Source organism: Penicillium expansum (assembly GCF_000769745.1).
Source record: "Penicillium expansum strain MD-8 chromosome Unknown contig268, whole genome shotgun sequence".
Lineage (NCBI taxonomy): Eukaryota > Fungi > Ascomycota > Eurotiomycetes > Eurotiales > Aspergillaceae > Penicillium > Penicillium expansum.
The window spans coordinates 165,457-186,998 of record NW_015971324.1 but is presented as its reverse complement, the minus strand read 5'-3'; the positions used below and the strand labels follow the sequence as shown (position 1 = coordinate 186,998).

Sequence of the window (21,542 nt, the reverse complement as noted above, 5' to 3'; positions counted from 1 at the left end):
TTCAAATAGACATCGTAAAGAAAGGCAACAGCGTGTCCGAAATATTGTGTGTAATTTTGCGTAACAATCAGGGATGAAGATGGCGACGAAGAGGCAACAGAGAGACTGAACCGCTTCCGAGAGAGGCAAAGACACAGGTCATCTCAAGTAAAGCGGGATTTTTAGGTCAATTTTCCTTCACTTAATTGAGAAGTAGAGTAGGACAGATTGTCAATTGAGACTAGTAGAAACAGGTCCAAGGAGAGGATATGGAGAGCAAATGATAAAAAAAGACATGAGGGGTGAATTGAGAGTCAATAATTGAGCATGTACGATGACGATCCTTATCTTTTTTTCCGGCAGATGCAGGTCCCCGCCTTCGATAAACAATTTATTGTACACCGCCTTTGGTTTGCTTGTATACATGTCCAATTTCGAGTTAGATTTACGATTATAATAGCCAAAAAAAATCGGAAATATCAGTCTCAAATTAGCAAATAACCCCTTTTAATGTTTTGAGTCTCTTATCACATTAAGGAAATAGGTGGTCAAGTCCATATTTGTTGCAAGGACTCTAAGCCGGTCTGCAGATTGGCCCAAGCTCCTTCAATTCTACAGGGCTACCTACCACCTTCACCTCACTATGCCCAACAAGAGAAAAGCCATCATGTCACCCCCCTCCTTGAAACGTCCTCGGATATCTTACGACGATTATGACGATGACGAATCTTCGACGACGTCTTATGAGCGTCCCCGCCATAATCCCCTCTATGGCCAGAAGAGCGCATTCCCGGGGTTGGATGATGGAGGCGATGAATTGCCATATGATGACCCGGAGGATGGATTGGAATATCTACGCATGGTTCGGTATGTCTGACTTTGAATCTAAAAAGATTCTGTTTAACCCCCTAGACGATGCCGAGACTTTCCAAGTTCTGCGCATATCTTGATTCAAGTTTGAACTAATTTTTGCTCGATAGATCCGAAGCAAACTCACTACCGGTCCTTTTTTCTGCGCCTACTCAAACTACAGACTCTTCAAATCTAGCATCGGACACGAAACGCGATCTGAAGCCACTTGAACCAAATAACCTTCCTCTGCCAGCAGGCTTTTACGAGGACGAAGCCTATATTGCTCCTGCGGAGGATGTGGACGAAAACAAGGCCGTACATTCCCCCTCAAAGCTCGATGAACTCTATCCCGATACGCAAAAATCCTACAACAATCTTCTCCGACATCGATTCCTCCTCTTGCGATCGACCCTGCGATGCAGTCCACCCGCTGGTGCTATCAACACCCTTGACAATGACCACCCTATCAGTCTCCCCCGAAAGGCCGGATCTGCGCATAAAATATGGCGCCGGCTTTTGGTCACAGTCGAACCACGCATGGTTCAACTGGCAAGCATGGACATGGACAGCGTATTAGAAGTGCTGGAAATACTAGCACGGATGATGTCTGATGTTGTGCGGGGCGACGACACCCAGCGCGTACGGCGCATTGGAGCCTGGGCTTGGGGCTTGTTAGGGAAGTGCCGTGAGGTTGGGCAGCTTTCTACCCGAGAGGTGGGAGTTGTTCGAAATCTGGGCAAACGAGCCGCGACAATTTTGCGCAAGGTGCAAGAGCTAGAGATGGACGAGTATGAGGAGGAGGTCGATTCCTCTGTGGTCGATCCACCAAAGGAGGAAACACAGCAGGGTAATCTCATCGAGGATAAGAAAGATACCAAGGAAGAAGTTCAGCAGGGATCTACAGTCCAGGATAAGGAAGCGACCAAGCAGGAAACTCAGCCCGAACCTACAGCCCAAGGCGAAGAAGAGACCAAGGAAGAAGCTCGACTGGAGCCTATAGTTCAGAGTGAGGAGAAAAGCAACCAAGAAGAATTGGCGGAGCCTGCAGAAGCACAAGACTCTAGCATGCCTGATGCATCACTTGAAGAATCCGACTTGGAGGCAGCCAAGGCGCGATTGCAAGCTCGGCTGCAGAACAATTCAGACTCTGCCGAGATGCCTGCTAGCTGCGACGAGGAAGAAGAAGAAGACGATTGGTCGATACAGACCCATGCCCTGCTCGACATGATCATCACGGTTGTTGGTGAGTTCTTTGGCCAGCGGGATCTGTTGCAGGAACGAGAGGTCTGGGATTAAATGGATTTGATTTGCATGTATGAGATACCCATTGTTACTTAATATTAATTCCGTGTTACAACGTGCCAATGTCTTGTGTTCTATACGTATGTAGTGGCTAGTCATAGATCATAGGGCATATCGGGTGCCTACCAGGCTGGTCTAAGCTTTCCAAGGTTTGCGTCATGCGCCCCCAGGGACCTCTCCTGGGCAGCTCGTCATCTCTTTGTTTTCCTCAACTTTTGCGAATAATGTCATTTTCCTTCCAATTCTAATCAAAATGGCGCCAACCGTTGAGATATCGATACCGAATGCCACCCTCTCACATACCTCCCCGCCATACACTGTCTACCACATCACCCTCCGCCTCCCGCTCCGCTCCTTCACGGTTCCCAAACGCTACTCGGACTTCGCAACCTTCCACAGTGCCCTCATCTCCCAAACGAATGCCCCTCCACCAGCTCCCCTACCTTCAAAAACATGGTTCTCAAAAACCGTCTCGAATGATCGATTGCGCGAAGACCGCCGCCGCGGCCTAGAGGAGTACCTTCGCGCGATTAACGAGGCCGAAGATGGGCGCTGGCGCACCTCGCCCGCGTGGCGTGCATTCCTCAACCTCCCCACCGCAGTCGCATCGACGGGCACTGGATCAACAACCACCTCCAGCCGACTCCACGCCGCAATCACAGACCCAGCCGCTACGAACGCACCCATCACAGACCCGACGCTATGGCTCGACTACTACCGCGACATGAAAAACCACCTCCATGATGCACGACTACAACTATCTCGCAGAGACCAGGAGACAACTCCACAGAAGCAACATGAGAGCTCTGCACAGGCGAAGGGCAGTCTTGTCCGTGCGGGGACAATGATCACCACTCTGGACGATGGACTGAAGAACCTAGGACGCGGAGATAAGGGCTCCCAATCACAGTCGTCCAGTCTCGGTGGAGGCGAGATCCGCCGACGAAAGGACCTGCTCATTAATGCGCGCAAGGAGAAAGACGGCCTGGAGGATCTCTTGCATGCTATGGCAACTAAGAGCCGGCTTGATCATACTGTCGCATCCATCCAAGATAAAGGAGCTTTAATCAATGCTGGGAATGTCGCTGGAGATGCGTTCAGTGGGCGTAGGACGCCGACACGGACGGGCAGGGTCCTTGGCAAAGAGACCGAGCGGACTCGAGAACTTGACAACGAGGGTGTGCTACAGTTGCAGAGGCAGATGATGCAGAGCCAGGATGATAATGTGGACGAGTTGAGGAAGATCATTATTCGACAGAGGGAACTCGGCACGCAGATTAATGAGGAGCTCGAGGTGCAGAATGATCTGCTGAGGTTGGCGGATGAGGAGGCTGATATGTTCGTCCACGCCCTTTTCTCACTTCTTGCACTTGTTTTGGCCCACTTTACTAACGATATATCTAGATTGAAATCCAAGATGGATATTGGTAGGAAGAGGATTGATAAGATCTCTTGATTTTGATTGCGTGTTTTCCATTTTGCGTAGAGTACTTCTTCCATCTATACCTTTGAGCGGATCCTTTCAGCATTATTCAAGCCACTTTATTTGCAGATAACATATTGATATTGTGAATGAATCTTCTCCTACTTGCATGGATATCTTTTTGACCAGTAATAATCTTCTAGAATGGGTAGAAAGTGCAGACTCCCATTCTCAATTGCCTCGAGCATAAGCTTGAGCACTGCTTTATCGCCCAGTCTCATACAGGCTAGAAATGGGTCGTCGTAATGTCGCTCTTGGCATGTCGCAGCTCTGTACTGCGTTTCTAGTTTCCAGGGATAATAGCCAATTGGTGTTAATGCTGATGCCGATGCCCTGGTATCGGGACTGTGAGTTGACTGTCTACTCCTGTATAGTGAGCCGGAATTCGCGTAGGCATCGCATGTCTCTGACACGAAGGCACTCCAGTAATCACCATGCTTAGCGGAGGGATCTGCATCTCTCTCCAGCAAGAGTCGTACCTTTGCTTGATCGCAATCCAATTCTCTCCCCCAATCGATATGCACCATGACCTGGTACAAGGGAGTTGTGGCAAGATAACCCCACTCCTCGATAACAGCACCATGGGCTATCAACAGATCAAGGATGATGGCTACAGCTTCGATTACCTCGTCGGTGGAAAAGCCATAGGTTGCAGCTGCCAGCAAGGATGGGTGATTTTCGAGCAAGGGTACTTTGGGATCGACTCCTCGCTCAAGGGGCCGCTTCACCACCCCAGTCATCCCCATATGGACAGCGTGTGATAGTCCTTCTTGCGCTTCGATGCTCTCAGGGTCAATCGTCAACAACCCCCGATCCAAGACCAGGTTCGCCATTTTTTCTCCTCCCAAGAATGACTCTTCTCTGCAGCATATAGTGGTGTCTCGTGCGAGTGTCTGCTTCGATTGTCGTTGCAGGCGTAGCCGGCCTCGATGAGACATTGCACAGCGGCTAGGTGTCCGTTTTTTACAGCTGTAAATACAATATAGGGACATACTATTCTGCAGTATAGGTGGCAATCTTTGAAATGGATATTATAGGCAAGCAAGAGCTTGACAATGGTCACGTTGCCACTCACTGCCGTCAAATATAGTGGATGTGTAGTTTCTGAGGCCACCTCAGGTCTCCGATCTTCACACAGCTCACAACTCTGGTTTTGTATGAATATATTAGAATCCTTGTTTTGTTCCAGTATCAGGCGCACGATAGTCTCGTGACTGTTTTTCACTGCCGCGACAAGCGACCTTCTAAGGTTGTAATGGCAAAAGTGTGTGGAAGCTCCAGCATCAAATGCTCGGCGGATAGTCACTTCAGAGCAATGCTTCGCGGCCTATACAAGGGGGAAACCATGTAATGAGCTACTGTTGTTGTCGTAGAGGGTTGTGTTCGGCAGCAGGTGTATCCGCCGACATTTTTGCACTAAAGATTTGAGGTGACGTGATCCCTTGAGAAACTTGGCAATTATGTAGATGATCTCGGCTGGGAGATGTGTGAGAAACATGGAGGATACCATGTTGTGTATAGGAATCTATGTTGTACGGGAGTGGTACCCCTCCGTAAGAAACCCACCCACATGTGCAGTTTACGCTAGTAAGATGATGGTTCTAAAACAACCCAGTACGATATTATTATCTATCAATACAACCCGACTTGATAATATTTGACATATCACTGCAGTATCTTTGTGAATGAATATATTCGTAGTACCGTAAGGCCTGCCCTGGACTGAACTTTGGATTAATATGTAGATTTTCAGGGTATCAAGTATTCATAGTAAATGAATTATAGAGCATAATTGCACACTAGATCAGGCTTGGTAGAGCCGCATTGGAATAATACCAACGGGGGTAAGGAAAATAAACGCAAAAGAAATATATATTCAAAGAGAAACAAGATGAAGTGAAGGGTGCCACGAGAAAGTAGACTAGAGGAAGCAGACGGTCTCTGCATACATGGATGCTATAGATGGGATGCCAGAAGACCAGAAACAGGGAGCAAACAAGGGAAATTGCATCTGACATTGTACGGTGGCCTGCATATCCAGGCCAGGCTGGAGCAGGCAGCAGTTGATTCTGGGCCGTTTGCATTAGTCCTGACGGTATAAGGCATAATGTAGGACTCAGCTTCTTCTCAACAAGATATGATACGTAAATATATCACAAAGAAGAAGAGGCATATTGTTATATATATGAGACATATTGATCTATCTCTATAGTTGATGTTTCTAGGTTGTTTTATAATTAGATCAAAATTGGCATCGTTCTTTGTGTCATTGAGGCCCCACGGAAGTCGATACATCAACAGAACGAGTCACTCCTATGCCATCGAATGCCAATTTTGGCGGACCTCCTTGCTCACTATTACCGCGGATGATTGTCTCAACTTTCGGATTTCCCTGTGCATTGTACATGAGCCCGTCCTCATCTGAGTCTGCTGTCACCCTAGCACTCATTTGATTATTGCTTCGGCTCACTGTGCCCTGGTTTTGCATCGAGCTCATTTTATAGTCGGACTCGCGAGTTGCTTTATTACTGGAATATTCGTGGTACATGCGGATGATGAGAGCCGAAAGGGAAGGGAGACAGGTGCAGATAATGCCGATGGAGACTTCTGCGTTACTAGAAAGAATGTCTCCGTTAGAATGTATAGTCAAAAGAATAGGCTGAGAGGAACATACCCCAGCATATTGATTCTCATAAAAGCACGAGAAACATCCTTCGACTGTCCGGTAATGACAATAAGCGCCAAGCGGACGATACTGGCCGTAACAGCCACGCCGCCCGCCCCCAAGATAACCATAACCCGCATCTTCTTCTTCGTAGAAATTTGCAGAGTCCAAGTCAAAGGCAATGGCAAGATGAGAATGATCATATCACTGACCACACTAACGACGGCATCAGCCAAGATGATCGATGTCTGGTCTAAACATGTACCGTCAATCCTCTGGTCCCAGAATTTGGCGATGGGGCTGCAGATTCGTATTTTGACAATGACAGCAGGGATGTAGTAGGCCAGCATGATGCCCATAAAAATCCTAATGAAGATGACGCATTTTCGGAAGGGGCTGAATACACGAGTCATGATCCAGAGGAGGCACACTTTGGTGAGATAGGCTGTTGGTCCGTACATGACCATTGTTACGTAGATAGTCTAGAGAGTCAGAAGTTGGGATGGTCGAGCATGGAAGTGCCTTGCATACCTTTTGGTAAGGAATCTTGTTCTCATCGGGTACATCCCACCAGTGTAAACCTCCTCCATAATGACCCACTGTCTTTGCGTTAGATATAGCTTGTCGCCTGTGGCATTAGAGACATACTGAGGAGAGCAATGATTGAGTAACAGAGACCGAGAAACTGTTTGAGATATTTCGTTAGCCCATGTTGCCTTCTTTCCATATGGTGGTCCTACCCAAGCAACTGTACATGTCCCTAAAGGCTGTCAGCATTTATGCTCTGTACAGTTCTATGAAAATATTTCACTCACAATCCTCTTTCCCAAATCCGTTGAGGATGAACAATCGAGTATAAACACGAAGAGCGAAGAAGGCTGTCATGCCGATGATACATAATGACTGGCAAGCGTAGTTCCATTGTTGCACACTCCGATCAATGGACGCATCCCCAGAGTCTCGTTCTAACAATGACATAGAATGCATCATGTATTCTTGTAAGTTTAGAATCAGCAACGGGGGCCAGGTGTTTCAAGATGGCCCCGACTTTAAGCAATAATATAATGACCTCTGCAGCTAAGAACCTCGAAATTCAAAATCCCCGAAAATTTGCTTCAAGGATCCTTGTTTAAAATTTCAAACGGACATGCTTTTACGAGCTGCATAATCGAAATCGGGCTACTGATCACCCACGATCGGCTCTCCTGAAATAGAAGAACCAACAGAAATTTGTTATTTGCTCACAAACAGAAACATATATCCGAGGCTATTTCTTGACGCAGGAGGTCCGTGGAGAGTAAAATGATAGAAAACGATTCGTTCCTCGGCAATTCGGTTTGCTAACTTTGTTTTCTGTTGCCTTGCTTTGGCACTATAATGTAAGAAGCTCAGACAACGTATGAGAAAATTGCACAATGTGTACCTAGGTAACTCCTAGTGCAAGCTGGAGACTTTGCACACAAAATACATGGTGGTGTGTATTTGAGCTTTCATGCTGTCATTTAAATGAACCATTGTACATAGAGGACCTGTCTCCCTAGCAAGAAAATATTTAAACTCACTGGGATAAAGTCAATCGAATGTCTATATCAAGAACTCAGCCTAGGCATACATACATATGCATAAAAAGGCTCGCATATTCCCTGATGATATCGATGTTCGGAGTGGAATCTAGACTTGAAATTGAGTTAGTCTGTACGGGAAGTGGACCCAAACGGCTCCATCATCCATGGTGGCGCAGAGCATGTTTTCTTAAGGACCCACGACGGCATGATTTGATGATGCAGGTTCGTCAATTATAGTGGAACTTGCACAGATGGTGGAGAGTTGGCTAAGTTCTGGCAGCCTGGCCCCGAAGGAAAAGCGAAGTCAAAAATACGAGGCAAAATCCACAGTGTACTCTCTATTTTATCTCTGCTAGGTAATTGCACTGCATATTATTATTCATACTGTGTGCTAAGCGGGTATTGAAGCAGGACCTGTTGTCATGCCGATGTGTAAATAGTAGTTCCTTTCCCACTACGGAGTAGTACGTTCGCCCCGAGCCTTCGGCCCACAATCTATATAATTTACAACGTATTCAAGGCAATTGATCGCACCCGAGTTGCCCTCGTTGTTCCCCGGAAGCGCTTCTTTCGTACAATCTAGGTACTTTGTAGTTGGGCTAGCATGGCATTTACACACCTGGAGCGGGGCGGCACCACCCGAGTCAATAGCCGGGCAATAAGGTTCACACACTAGGAAATTTTGCCTAGTGCCGGCAATTATCGGATGCTTGATTGACTAGTTATGTGGCAAACCACTCCATACAACATACATTGTACAGATATGTTGTACTCCATAGAAAGTTTAGACCTAGAAGATAGCCATCACGTTCGGAGGCGAGGAAACCCCACCGGGCATGTTCAAAGGCACGGATGCCACGAAAAAGCTCCACCGCTGGAGCTCTTGGCAGGTGCGTGCCAGCGCCTCAAGATCGAACAGTTCCCCTGTTTTTTATCGGTCAGTATAATGGTTCTCGTGAAACTCGGAGAAAAGCCCTCCGGCAACTTACCGATCGGCATTCCCCATCCAGCAAGCACATATTCATGGAGGAAGATATCAGGAGATTGTGGTGGGTAGACCTGTGGGTCTGTTAGTTGCTTTCCTTGATCGACTTGCAAGAACTTTGGGGTCTATTTCTCATATTGCTCACCTCCCAACTGATTGCGTCACTGGCGATGGCGGCGAACCCGGTGTCCCACAGCCAGCGGAGGACTTCTGTGGTTGCCTCAACTCCAGCATGCTCTGGGCTGGGGTTATCCGAATAAGCTTGTTTTTGGGCGTTTGTCATGGACGTGTCCCACTCCTTGGTGACTCCTATACGAACAAAAAGAATATCACCCTTTTGGAACGTGATATTGTTCTCCTCGGAAATTTCGAGGATGTCGGCAAAACGCACTTGGTGGGTCGAGAATGTGGTATATTTAATCCCCTTTTTCTCAGCCCATGTAGCGTAGTCAATCAAGACTCCACGTCCTATTATAATGGTGTGAGATAGTATCAGTGGTTTCATGAAGGGGATGAGTACCTGCAATTCCCTCTCGGGCCCAATGCTGGAGACCAATTCGATCATTTTGGCGATCCTTGATTTCTTCACTGGTTGTTCCGCCATAAAACATACGTTCAGATTGACCAGGCACTGCCTGAGAAAAATGGCGCAGACCGTCCCACTGGCTACTTTGCTCTGACAAATAGTTAATATATTGCAAAAAAGAAACGGAGGGGAGAAAAGCGAATTTCTCTCAACTCACGTGGGTTCATAGTATAGATATCATCGAATGCTACCCCTCCCAGAAGAGACACAATCTGATGATGACATGGCTGGCGGTTGAGATTGGGAAAATCCAATTTCGTCATTTCCCATCCCATCGTCACGCGTCGACCACATCTGATCTCGCTGGCAGAAGCTGCGGCAACGACTTCAGGGGTAAGAATAGCTAGTTTCCCCAGACCCTCTTCATGGCTACCTGGCTTTCCTAGCCAAACCTGTTTTGGATTCGGGAGCTGATCAAATGGGGTGTCAAAGGGAGACTGGGCCATCATTCCGCTATTCTATTGTCGTTTCTGCTAGTTGGGGTTGTGAGCAAATGGTATAAAAAGTAGGGCCCAGGATGCGGTAGTCTCCTGAATAAAACTTTATGCAATGAACTACATACTTTGCACTAGCATCAACCGCAAGGACCTTTTTTCTGACATTGTAGTGGATATGTAATTTGTGGACTCAATGCCTAGCTTTGGAATGGATCCCCACTATAATGTGACTCCGCAACTGCACCCTCACGGAGAACATATTATACACCGAATTTCAGACCGCGCAACATGGCTTTTCTCTTTCCGCTTTAGTACTCACCTTCTTGCCGCTTTTTGCTCACAGGGGAAAACTAGGCACTTGCCCAGGTGTCCCCTGAGAATTATATAAGCGTCAGACTCAGTCAAACTCCGTAGGTAGACCCGTAGACCCATAGACCCTGTGGACGGGTGCCCCCGGGGCCGCCCCCGGGCCGAATAGGCCCCAGGTTCCAGCGACCACCGATTTCTAATCTGAACAAGGACGTACAATTGAGAACCGGCTACTTTCATCTTTCCAAGTCATCCAGGGTCTCGGGGTCGGCATGGCCCAGCAGATGCCCTCTCTCATAGTCCAGCTAGCAGTACGAGATTAAGCCGGATCTCATGCCCGTTGCCGTTACTCTCAATTTATTCTCCAGTACCTCGGGGCCACAGTCACACAGGTTCTCGGAAGTATCGCGTTCCATTCAATTCTGGACCAAGAACTGGCCCACTATGCTGGTCTAAATGCCACTCAGATAGCTTTATTATCTGCCGCTGGAACTGCTCATATACATGAAACTACTGAGCATAACTTTCCCTGACTGTTACGTCTTGTTATAGACTCTTACAACACAGCCATTCCTTCAACATTTGCAAGTGACCCTTCCCTGAGGCGACCCTACAGCAGACTTGTAACTAACCAGATGGACACTGACAGTTTGCTACAGTTGTTACAATAGCCACAAAATCTTTCCTGTTCTATAGGGTTGCGGGTATTGAGAGTAAGAGTGAGTGGTGATGAGTCTATAAAATAGAGGAACGGAATATATAAATGCATAATTGTCCTGTGCTGTAAAATACTCCCGAGGTCAGTGAGGAAGTAGTAGTATGACCCTGAGCGCTTAAAGCGGCGGCACCCCCAATCGGGCAAGTTGCAGCCGCAGCCTCAGCCTAAAATTTGGGTACATGCACCCACATACAGGGGTATAGGTACATACACAGCATGGGAATAGAATTTCACTCGGCAAATGAACATTGATTAACTTCCAACGTATTCACTATAGGCAATTTCAGAGTCGGGACTCAAGGTTTATGTGCCGTGATCGGCAGTCGTGTTTTCATGAGCTTTATGCAGCTCAGTGGGCCATAACTCCACAAAGTAACACCCCTACGAGGCCCCCCTTCTTGTTGTCGGCTACAGACATGTGCTGAAATTTTTCCCTCATTCATACCTGATGCTGGTCTGTTCTATTGTATACCCTTGATTATTTTTTTTTTGCGAGTCGTAAGAACTACAACAGATCATCATGGGTAGGTTCGGGTCTCAGACCAGTTCCTATAACAGGCTAGTTATTGTTTTTGTTGCTATTGGGTCAATGGTGAGCTCGCAAATAACTTCACTTGGCAGCAATTTACTAAGCTTACACAAATAGACATATGGATATTGCTCTTCGATTATCTCCAGTACAATCGGCCAACCAGGATGGTATGCCTACTTCGGCCTGCCCGTTGAGGGCGAACCGGGATACGCGACCATCACTACCCCCGCGATATCGACAGCAAACGGTGTATTCAGTGCAGGCGGCGCTGTTGGTGCGCTTTTTATAATGTGGTCGTGTGATTTCTTTGGCCGAAAGGCAAACATCCAGTTCGGTGCCTTCTTTTCATTATTTGGGGGAGCACTTCAGGCCGGCTCTAATTCACTGGCGTATGTCACTTCTCCTGCTTTGAAATAGGACTGGCACTGACAGATTTCAGTATGTTTCAGGCTGGCCGCTTTATCTGCGGCCTTGGAATCGGTATCCTTGTAACCGTCTGCCCTATGTATCTTTCCGAGATGTCGAGTGCTCTGCGCCGTGGTTGGCTTGTTGGTCACCACGCCATATTCCTGGTCTTTGGATATATGCTTTCAGGATGGGTGGGTTATGCTTGCTACTATGCAACAGGCCCTCTGTCTGGGTTTGGCTGGAGATTCCCTCTCGCCTTGCAATGTCTGCCTGCGTTGGTGCTCCTTCTGGGATCTCCTTGGCTCCCACGTTCACCTCGTTGGTTGATTTCGAAGGGTAAATTCGATGAGGCGCAGCATGTTCTCGAACGGCTCCGTGAATCTCCAGATGACCCGAACAACTTGGCTGCCAAGGAAGAGTTCTTCCAGACGAAAGAGCAAATTCAACTTGAGGCTGAGAGATTGGCTACTTATGGCAGCGTGTGGAAGGCTGTCTTTACAAGGAAAACATACCGAAAGCGAATGGCTATCGGCTTCCTTACCCAGTGGGGTGCTGAATTTGGCGGACCCTTGATCATCGTGAGTGATCTAAACTAATTGAAATGTGTATGTATCTTACTGACAACAGATAGAACAATTACGCCGTTCTTTTGTACACAAACTTGGGCATGGAGGGCGGTATGCCTCTGCTCTTAAGTGCCGTCTGGCTGACAACAGCTGGTGAGGATAAACACCCAGGATCTACTTTGTACCCCGTTTACTAACCTGGCTCAGGGCTGATCTACAATCCTCTAGGAGCCTGGCTCCATGATAAAGTCAATTCCCGGCGCGGCATGTACATGATCGGCTTTGTTGGCATTATCATCTCTACATCCTGTCTAGCTGCTATGACTGCCCAGTATGCTGGTACAGCCAACAAAGTCGGAAATGGATTCGGTATCTTCTTCATGTACCTTTATCTGGCCTTCCAGGGGTGAGTCAAGGTTCAACGTATCAAGATGGCTGAATGCATTGAGCTAACATTCCTACAGTACTTTCTGCGACACCACTATGTACCTCTACGTTTCAGAGATTTTCCCGACTGAAATCCGCCCAATTGGCATGGGCTTCTCTCTCTTCGGTCAATTTGCTTGTAAGTTGCTCATTATCATCTCGCCTTCAAATTCCATCTGACACGCCTAGCCATCCTCATCCTCCTGCAAACTGCCCCCATGGGCTTCGGCAATGTGGGCTGGAAATACTACCTTGTCATTATTTGCTGGTCAGCATTCTTCATTCCGAGTACGTTTTCTTCCCGACCACATCAAGATCGACCCATCAACCAAAATCCGCTAACAAAATTGTAGTCATCTACTTCTTTTTCCCCGAGACTGCTGGTCTCACCCTAGAGGAAATCGCCAAAAACTTCGGCGAGGAGGTTGCTGTTAACCTTACTGGCGCCACGGACGAGGAAAAGGCTCGGCTCGATCACCAGCTAGTCACAGGTGAAAATGTTCAATCATCTGTGAGGCCGGAGCTAGAGAAGGAGACCAAACCGTCGTCAACCGACGAGGTTGAGCAAAATGTTTCGAAAGCAGAATCAACACATACTAAGTATGTTTAGCTCTTGGGTAACTAGGGCCTGCCGACAATGAATACGATATTAAAACAGGAGAAAGCACCTTACGCTCTATAAGTTGTTGACAGTCAATTAGGATTGGTTAGATTTTAGCTTCGTTACCTAGGTAGTTATACGTTCTTGAGGGGTTTCATACTCCGTTTCCACCCCCAATCCCGGCCCGCTTAAAAAACGCGATGGAGTTAGATGTAGGCCTTGCCAACTCTCATAGGACTGTAAATAGTCTAAATATATAGAAAGACATGATCTGTGTAAGTGTTATAGCCAATCATTTATATAATCTGAATTTTATTTGATTATCCGGCATTATCATACGGCTAAAACAGGAAATGCCTGACAGAGTTATACTAGCCTGGGATTATATGGGAGTCCCACTACTCCGAGTGACGGGGTAATGGGACTAAAAGAATTTTGGTCTAGTGGAAGTTGGCAAGGTCTAGTGATAATGCTTTATACGTACCTGTTTCAAGATAATATAAGAGCTTATCACGCGATATATCATCGGATCACCGACTTGCCTCTTCTCCAAAATGTACCTACCCGAATAAGCTCTTACGTCACATTACAGGCTCGTACCTTCCCTACAAGTCATTGCTTCCCCTGTAGTCTACAAAACTGTTTTGTAGCCCACGGAAGAAATTCACCTCCACATCATTTTGCAAGTATAACGTACCATCATCAAGATGTCTTTCTTATGCATTTTTTATTGTCTTTTGTGTTGCCCGCCCTAGCCGGTAAGTCTGGATCTTTTCAGGCCTCCTTGTTGACCTCTTTCTAACACTTTCTTTTAGCCCCAGTTCCCCTCCACCAAGGACTCCGTGAGTGTTGAGCTACTTCGCCTGAAAACTGAGAAGGGCTCAATAATTGCCCTCCAAGTCGGCGGAGCGGAGTGACCCCGTTGGCACTCCTTTTTAGAGAGGCAACACGCCTGTTCTTTTGGTGGACTCGGCTCAATATTCAACGGTATGTGACAGCTTGCTACATTAGATTTATAGCAACAACGTGCTGACCGTTGATTCTGTAGTGTAGTCAGTCTGGGTCTGAGAGCGCCGTAACCACCGGCAACAATGCTGGTTGCCAGGGTTGAGTCGGGGTGCTGTCACGGGTGGTATGGGAGGAGAAAGGGGCCGGTCCCCTGTATAATTATATATGCATATGGGTTGGGAAGGAGGGCTGGCTCCATTTGTAAATAACCAGCCCGGCCATTTGTAAATATAAAAAGCGGCCCAAAACTCCCATCATTATACAAGCGTCCACACCCGTAGATATATCGCCGATGTAGTCATGTAAACTCAATAATAAAGATAACTGCATAGCAACCCAAGGGGTGCTTGATCTTGTATACCTACCAATTGACTTCTCTGGATGTGGCAGGTAGAGAGAAGAGGCCTGGATGCCACCTTACAGATAGTGAGAGGGAAGTGAGAGCGTAAAGCGAAAGCATGATGAATGAATCACCCCTTGTCTCCTCCCCACTTGTATGCTCCACTTCCCTCACCGGCTATGAAGTAAAAACCTAGTTGCTGGAGGGGACGGGGTTGTGGAGAAGAGCTATGTCTAAGTGTATGGTGTGATGTGAGATTGATTGAAGAGTTGTTGTAGAAGCTTACTTCTACGAGCTAATAAATCCGACAAGAATCTCAAGAGACTATAACAAAGCTGGTTGGTGTGGGCACTATTAGACGCTTGTTCTTGCTGTGTGAGGGAACCAAACACGCTTCAAGTTAGGGATGCACTTGTGTTGTCGACGAGTGACGGAAATCACAAGGTTTGTGAGTCGAGATGATAAGCGAGAGGTGTGATAAAAGAGAGATGTTCAATGGTGCCTGTCGTCAGATATGCAATTGCCGAGGGTATTCGTCAAACGAAAGGCACGAAGAATCAGTGATGGTGTACGACATGAAGTCAAGCGGAGCGGAATGAGCCGGAAATCAAGGCAGTTTGAGAGGTTCTCTGTGAAACTCAATATGAGACTGGCTGTGATATAAAGCGGCTGCAAGCCGAAGTAGTTCAGTAGAGTAGAGGTGAATAAACGAAGGGTTCTAGATCTTCAAGGAAATCCATTCAACCGCTCGCCCCAGTAGTAGTCCAAACCCGATTAGGGCATCGCCGGGCCTATGAGCGAAGTATTCCGAGATGTATGCCTAAGAGCATAGACTGAAATAAGAAAATAGTAGGTCAATTAAATAGCCCCACCTTGGATAGGATCAAGACCGTTAGATCGAACGGTCACGTTAACTACGCCAGCCCATTTGTGATAGGCGATCTAACTAAGAAGAGTTACACATGTTATGATTAGCATGTCGCATTTTATTAATATAGCTTACTTAGGCCGTTCGTCCCTATACTCAGTGCCCTATACTCAGTGAGCACTCAGTGAGCAAATCAGAGTGCTCAGATGATGACGAGTGAGTGAGTGGATCACGCTGATGTGATGGCCCGTGATCAAGTTAGGATGCTCAGGGACGTCCTCAGTCTTAGTGAGCAAAAAGCGACAAGGACCGAGTACTAAAACGGAAAGGGAAAGCCAAGAAGTGGTAGGGGAACTCAAGTACTCCGTACGGAGTACCTAGGTAGCTATACAACATAAGTACCATATTTCCTCTGTCGGGTGGGGCTTTCTTGTCTTAGCTGCTGATTCTATGAGGGCGCTCAGAGTCAGGCTCACTGTGTATATTTTGGCCCGGACTCAGACTTGGTGAATGTAATCCAGAGCTAAAGTCAAGCCACTACACCTGGGTGATTATTATAGAAGAACATTTCACCACTAGGCCAAAAGATCATAACACCAATCAGAACCTCCGGCTGTAGCGGTATATATATTCGGTCCTAATATACGTTTGGGACCATACCTGGGTATTAGAAACTGCGCGGGGGTTTGGATGGAGAGTGTCGTTCAGCAATATCAAGTCTATGGTGTCAAAATTGCATGACGAGGACTGGTCTATTGTGCTGCGATACTAGCTATAGGGTGCCCCTATATACTTCTTGTACCTCTTAGTTGAAGGAGTAATATTAATTCAGGGGGAGGTGTGTTTTCCACCGCTTGGCAGGTCCTTTTAGGATTGTAGTGTCAATCTAGAATTATGCACTTGTGTAATTTCGATGTATGTAAGATACAATACTGTGGTAAATGATGGTAAATATCGTATATCACCGTAACAGCCCCCGTAATGTATTATTTCGGCGGCCCCAAAATCGAAGTTCTCTACTACTCCGTTGTAACGCTAGCAAGGTAGCCTAATGCTAGTCCTATTCTCGTTCAGCCCCAACGTTTCAAGGTCCAATGGGTGGAACGTGAGAAATTGGCTCAGGCTCTAGCACATTTTACTAGTACGTACCCTCTTAGTCTACACTAACCTAGCTCAGGCGTCCACAGTTGCCGGATAAGCGAAGGCTCACAGTAGCTTGGTTTGTTTTTTATTTAAAGGGAAGCGTTTGCCCCGACGTCTTGAACTTTTAGTCGACTTGCCTCTCTGCTGCACTTTCCCCTGAAATTTCCGAAAAATCACCATCAGTATGCGTTCCTCTATCCTTGCCGCTGCGTTCCTCGCATCACTCGGTGCTCAGGCCAAGGATTCCACCAGCACCACCGTTGCAATCTTCTCCCCCACGTGGGACAATAACCTCCCTGGTATTACCAGCTTTGCTGCCAGCGTTGCTGGTATTAATGCCAAAGCCACCACATACCATGTCGGTTGTGCGGATGGCGTTGCCAAATCAGACTGCGACATTGCTACTTCGTGGACGATCACTCAAGGTCCCGAGACCGTTAACTTTGCCGCACAATATATCGCCACCAGTTCAGGCTCAGACGGTTACGATGTTACCATCACCGAAACGTATGACTGCTCTTTCAAATCCTGGTCCGAATCTGCCAGCTGCACCATGAGCGCTAGCATGGGTGGGACCGTAAGAGGAGGTAGTACCGCCTCTTCATCCTCTTCCAAGGCGACAACTTCGGTGGCAACCAGCAGCTACTACGAGTTGGACGTCACTGGAGGAGTGAAGTCGTTCACGGCCCCCGCAGCAACTGAAACACCCGGTGCTGCGGCCGCTGGACCTGCCGGTGCATTTATCACAGCTGCTCCTGTGGTTGCTGCCGCAATCGCAGCTTTGCTCTGATGCTTTTCCATATTCAACAGTTTGACCATGGCGAATGTTCATTCAAGCATGATGTTCAGCCTGGATTCTCTTGCTAAAATACCCTGATATAATAAATGATGTATATCTCATTTGACAATTACCCACGGATAGACTGCGAGATCCAGTATCCCTCATAGGATATGTAGTTGTAGCGCATGATATAGATTATAGAGGCCCATCGAATTTAGGTATGTGGTGGGTTTATGCATGTCAAGCCATCGGGGAAACGTGGCTTGTCGCTGTGCTTGTATCAAAGCAAGATCAAAAATGTTTTTGGGATGGTGGCAATCAGGAAAATATCATGGACGAGGAATATCATGGACGAGGTTTAGTCCTTGATAGTCGGTTGGTTGTACCAACCAGCTCAGCTCATGCTCAGTGAATGGATCAGGGCACTCGGGGCCGTGATTAGGTCTTCTCAGGAGCAAAAGGCGACCAGGCGTGAGCACTAGAACGAAAAGGGAACGCCAAGAAGTGGCAGAGGAAATCAATGATAACCCCAGCTTATAAATCATCACGAAGAGCCTCCCGAGGTCGCTTTTCTCTTTAATTGTTATACTTACAACGTTCAAGTGTATATTTTAAACCACAATGAGTTCAAGTTCGAAAGTAACTTTGTTCCCCTGGGATCCCAATTCGGATGTTCACCTGAAATGCCTCGTTTCGCAGCGAGTCGAATGCAATTGGGACCAGGGAAAGGTTGAGACAAAATGGAAGAAGCAACAGCTCAAAGGCGAGAAGTGCATTTATTGGATTGTGAGTTTCACCAAATATTAATCTTGTTGTATTCAACAAAAACATGAGTCTAGGACGCTGACATTTTGGGGGAAAGGTTTTGCCATCAGATGAGTCACAAGCGATATCGCCAAAAGTAAAGACAATAGTGCAAACCCAAGGAAATAGCTAACATGTGACTACTAGGAGAATGAAATGCTTCAAGACACAGCGACAACAATCAATGCTGTCCCACGCCAGCCAACAAAAGAAAGCTTCATCCCCATTGGCCACATTTCACTGGATTCCAAGAACCCTGATGTGGAGCACATTGAGCTTGATCTGCCGGCCGTGAACATCTTCTGGATAAAGACATTCTACATCAGACGGTCCATCCAGGGTCGGGGAATCGGGCGAGCTGCAATGGATGAGGTCGAGGCCATGGCAGTCCGAGAGCCACTACTAGCCAAGATATTGATGCTAGACACAGTACAGAAAGATGATCAGAAGAGAGAAGAATTCGCAAATGTCACATATGGTGGCATTCCAAAGGTAAGTCTATTTGTACAATTTGATGTCCTCGGTCAAGTAACTTATGGTCTGTAGACTATAAACCAGGAATGGTATGCTCGTCGAGGTTACCGATTGATCAAGACTGCGCAGGATTATTATCAGGACCCAGATAAGAATGGGAAGGTTTGGGATACAAGGACGGTTTTTATGAGAAAGGATATTGCAGGGGATCAGTAAAGGTAGCATATATCATGTCAAAAGCAGTTCTAGAGCTTGATATAACTTTCAGTTGTGCCTCTTCTAACACGGAACATGCAGCCTCAGTAAAATATACAGACAATAATAGAGATAAACGTATATTCCTAAGCTTCAATATTAAATACCTGTCAAATACGGTAGTGTAAAGAGACTTGATTGTGACTATAAGCGGATCAATACGCTTAGTGGGGTGTATTAGTAATTTTTTCCTGATGCTTCAAAAAGCGAGTTTCTTGAGACTAATTGTCTATAGAATTGTGAATGACTTCGGATAAAAATACAACACCGTGCTCAACAACTCCTAGATGGTCACATTCAAAGTTGCAGGAAAAGTCACCAATGTATTGGAGACCAAGGCCTGGACTCGGACTTTAAAGCGGATAGAGAGTCAAATCCGCCCGCCTAGAAGCACACAGGGTTTCGGAGATAATATCTAAAGCCCGAGGGCGATGGTGAGTTACATCATTTCCCCTATAAATGGTAAATTGTCCTCAGACTATTCATCAACATTTGCCTTATACATTTATCTGATATATCATAAACCGTTTCACTTGACCATCTCCTCCCAATGTCATCTGTGATCGTCTTTGGCCCCACCGGCGGGGTCGCCTCTGTCGCGGCACTCACTGCCCGAGAGAATGGAGCCAAGGTTTTCCTGGCCATGCGAGACACCCAGAAACAAATTCCTGGTTTGAGCACAGAGCAAGAACAAGAAGGTGGATTTGAACGAATCCAAGCGGACTTGACCAATCCCGACTCCGTCGCTGCAGCTGTCAAAGCATCGGGGGCAAAGCGTGCATTCACATATGTCGCTTTCGGAACCTCTGATCACATGAGAGCCACCTTTACAGCAATGAAGTCAGCCGGCATTGAATTTGTCGTCTTCCTCAGCAGTTACACCATCGCAGGAGAGCCAAAAGACGTTGCTCCTGCTGACATCATCCCTTACATCCATGCGCAGGTTGAGGTCAGTCTCGACGAGATATTTGGACTTGAAAACTACGTTGCCTTGAGACCCGGTGGCTTTATCACGAACTTACTGCGCTTCAAAAAGGGGATTGAAGCTGGTGAGGTGAGGATTTGGGCACCTGGTTTCCAATTTGATTGTATCACACCCGGCGATATAGGCCGTGTGGGCGGCACGATCTTGGTACAGGGCCCAAAGAATGGCCAGAAGAAGGTGTATTTGTATGGCCCACGGGTCATCGCCCAGGGAGACGCTATTGTGGCCATTGGAAAGATCATCGGCAAAGACGTTAAGCTTACTCTCATCGATGAGGAGGAGGCCTTGGGCCAGTTTATTGCGGGTGGAATTCCTAAACCATTTGGGGAATATATGATCCGAAAGTCTGCAAGCACATCGAACGAGCTTACGGACCGCGCATACTACCAAACTGGTGTGGAGAATGTGGAGCTATACACGGGGAAGGCTTCCACAAAGTTCGAAGACTGGGTGGAAGCAAACAAGGGGCTTTTTAGCACTTAACTCCCAGAGTCGCTTTCAGATTTTTGCTTGGGTGGGCAATACAATTTGACATATATTGAGGGGATGTATGTGTATTAATTGTTGTTAAGCTTTGTGATGTTTGTAATATTCTGGTATTCTGGAGGACTCACAACGAATGTACCACATGACAGTGCACAAGACTCCACGCAGTCCGAGTTCAAGGGAAATGTGGTTAAATCTCAAATAAAATATACCTTATTCCAGGTATTAGCATAAAGAAGAGAATCTAGCAACTTTCTCATACTTCAGACTTCCTAGATGTGGCACGCTAAGCCTAATTCGGACGAGGCAAACTGCCAACCATCGCGGGTATCATTTTTCCCGGCGTCCCTTTCTTGCATTAATCATATACCTCTATGCATTGGCTCTCGAGCCATGAGAAACGACGACCGGCGTTCTGCATCGCCAGCAACGCGCAAAAATGGCACTTTGCAGTCGTGTGAACCCTGTCGGAGATCCAAACAACGATGTGACCATGACCGGCCGATCTGTCGCCGATGTACCGCAAAAAGAATCAGCGATAAATGTTTTTATCATCCAGCTCCGATGACTAGGCGGAGACCTTCCGATCCAGTCAACCCTGCGATAGTTTCTAGTCGACTGACTAGTCAACCAAAGTCAAAGTAAGTATCTCCTGTGACAGATGATAGGCACATACTAATATGTAGAAATAGTGCTTCCAGCCCGGGCTCAGGGTCACTGGGGAATGGGCGCTTCTTCGCACCATTGGAACCACCCTCAGCTCTTCCTGGATATCTTGGCTCGACAAGTTACTCTGCAGTTTTAACTGAGCATCGCAGTGAGATTTCGTTCGAGGCTGAAGAAAGCACAGATTCCTCTGCAGGGTTGGTAGTGGAACCTGATCGACTTCAATCCGGGGTTGATGTACTGCGGTTTTTGTATAATCTCACTGTGTGTGATATGCTGGTTGCACGATTCTTTGTTCGGACATGGAGCAACATCGTA

General features: G+C 47.0%; 8 protein-coding genes across 8 annotated transcripts; 6 read left to right on the top strand and 2 right to left on the bottom strand.

Annotated features, from left to right (window-relative positions):
* Positions 1–622: 622 nt before the first annotated feature.
* Positions 623–2,127, top strand: PEX2_077720 (SIP1 domain-containing protein; the record flags this gene model as incomplete). The annotated part of the gene is made up of 2 exons (XM_016745042.1): positions 623–846; positions 960–2,127. The coding sequence occupies 2 exons, from the start codon at positions 623–625 to the stop codon at positions 2,125–2,127; spliced, it is 1,392 nt and encodes a 463-aa protein (XP_016597960.1).
* Positions 2,128–2,386: 259 nt separating this feature from the next.
* Positions 2,387–3,589, top strand: PEX2_077710 (Qc-SNARE protein; the record flags this gene model as incomplete). The annotated part of the gene is made up of 1 exon (XM_016745041.1): positions 2,387–3,589. The coding sequence occupies one exon, from the start codon at positions 2,387–2,389 to the stop codon at positions 3,587–3,589; it is 1,203 nt and encodes a 400-aa protein (XP_016597959.1).
* A 2,293-nt stretch (positions 3,590–5,882) lies between these two features.
* Positions 5,883–7,271, bottom strand: PEX2_077700 (putative integral membrane protein; the record flags this gene model as incomplete). The annotated part of the gene is made up of 6 exons (XM_016745040.1): positions 5,883–6,231; positions 6,291–6,763; positions 6,813–6,880; positions 6,930–6,966; positions 7,022–7,041; positions 7,097–7,271. The coding sequence occupies 6 exons, from the start codon at positions 7,269–7,271 to the stop codon at positions 5,883–5,885; spliced, it is 1,122 nt and encodes a 373-aa protein (XP_016597958.1).
* A 1,365-nt stretch (positions 7,272–8,636) lies between these two features.
* Positions 8,637–9,866, bottom strand: PEX2_077690 (uncharacterized protein; the record flags this gene model as incomplete). Its single annotated transcript, XM_016745039.1, has 5 exons — positions 8,637–8,770; positions 8,836–8,905; positions 8,977–9,299; positions 9,352–9,507; positions 9,575–9,866. 5 exons carry the CDS (start codon positions 9,864–9,866, stop codon positions 8,637–8,639), a joined length of 975 nt encoding a protein of 324 aa, XP_016597957.1.
* A 1,535-nt stretch (positions 9,867–11,401) lies between these two features.
* Positions 11,402–13,423, top strand: PEX2_077680 (putative MFS sugar transporter; the record flags this gene model as incomplete). The annotated part of the gene is made up of 8 exons (XM_016745038.1): positions 11,402–11,473; positions 11,528–11,802; positions 11,853–12,399; positions 12,453–12,540; positions 12,595–12,793; positions 12,852–12,952; positions 13,003–13,101; positions 13,167–13,423. 8 exons carry the CDS (start codon positions 11,402–11,404, stop codon positions 13,421–13,423), a joined length of 1,638 nt encoding a protein of 545 aa, XP_016597956.1.
* A 3,534-nt stretch (positions 13,424–16,957) lies between these two features.
* On the top strand, positions 16,958–17,563 carry PEX2_077670 (uncharacterized protein; the record flags this gene model as incomplete). The annotated part of the gene is made up of 1 exon (XM_016745037.1): positions 16,958–17,563. One exon carries the CDS (start codon positions 16,958–16,960, stop codon positions 17,561–17,563), a length of 606 nt encoding a protein of 201 aa, XP_016597955.1.
* Positions 17,564–18,175: 612 nt separating this feature from the next.
* PEX2_077660 (GNAT family N-acetyltransferase) lies at positions 18,176–19,048 on the top strand (the record flags this gene model as incomplete). Its single annotated transcript, XM_016745036.1, has 3 exons — positions 18,176–18,340; positions 18,506–18,850; positions 18,905–19,048. The coding sequence occupies 3 exons, from the start codon at positions 18,176–18,178 to the stop codon at positions 19,046–19,048; spliced, it is 654 nt and encodes a 217-aa protein (XP_016597954.1).
* Positions 19,049–19,637: 589 nt separating this feature from the next.
* PEX2_077650 (NmrA-like family protein) lies at positions 19,638–20,555 on the top strand (the record flags this gene model as incomplete). The annotated part of the gene is made up of 1 exon (XM_016745035.1): positions 19,638–20,555. The coding sequence occupies one exon, from the start codon at positions 19,638–19,640 to the stop codon at positions 20,553–20,555; it is 918 nt and encodes a 305-aa protein (XP_016597953.1).
* Positions 20,556–21,542: the final 987 nt, after the last annotated feature.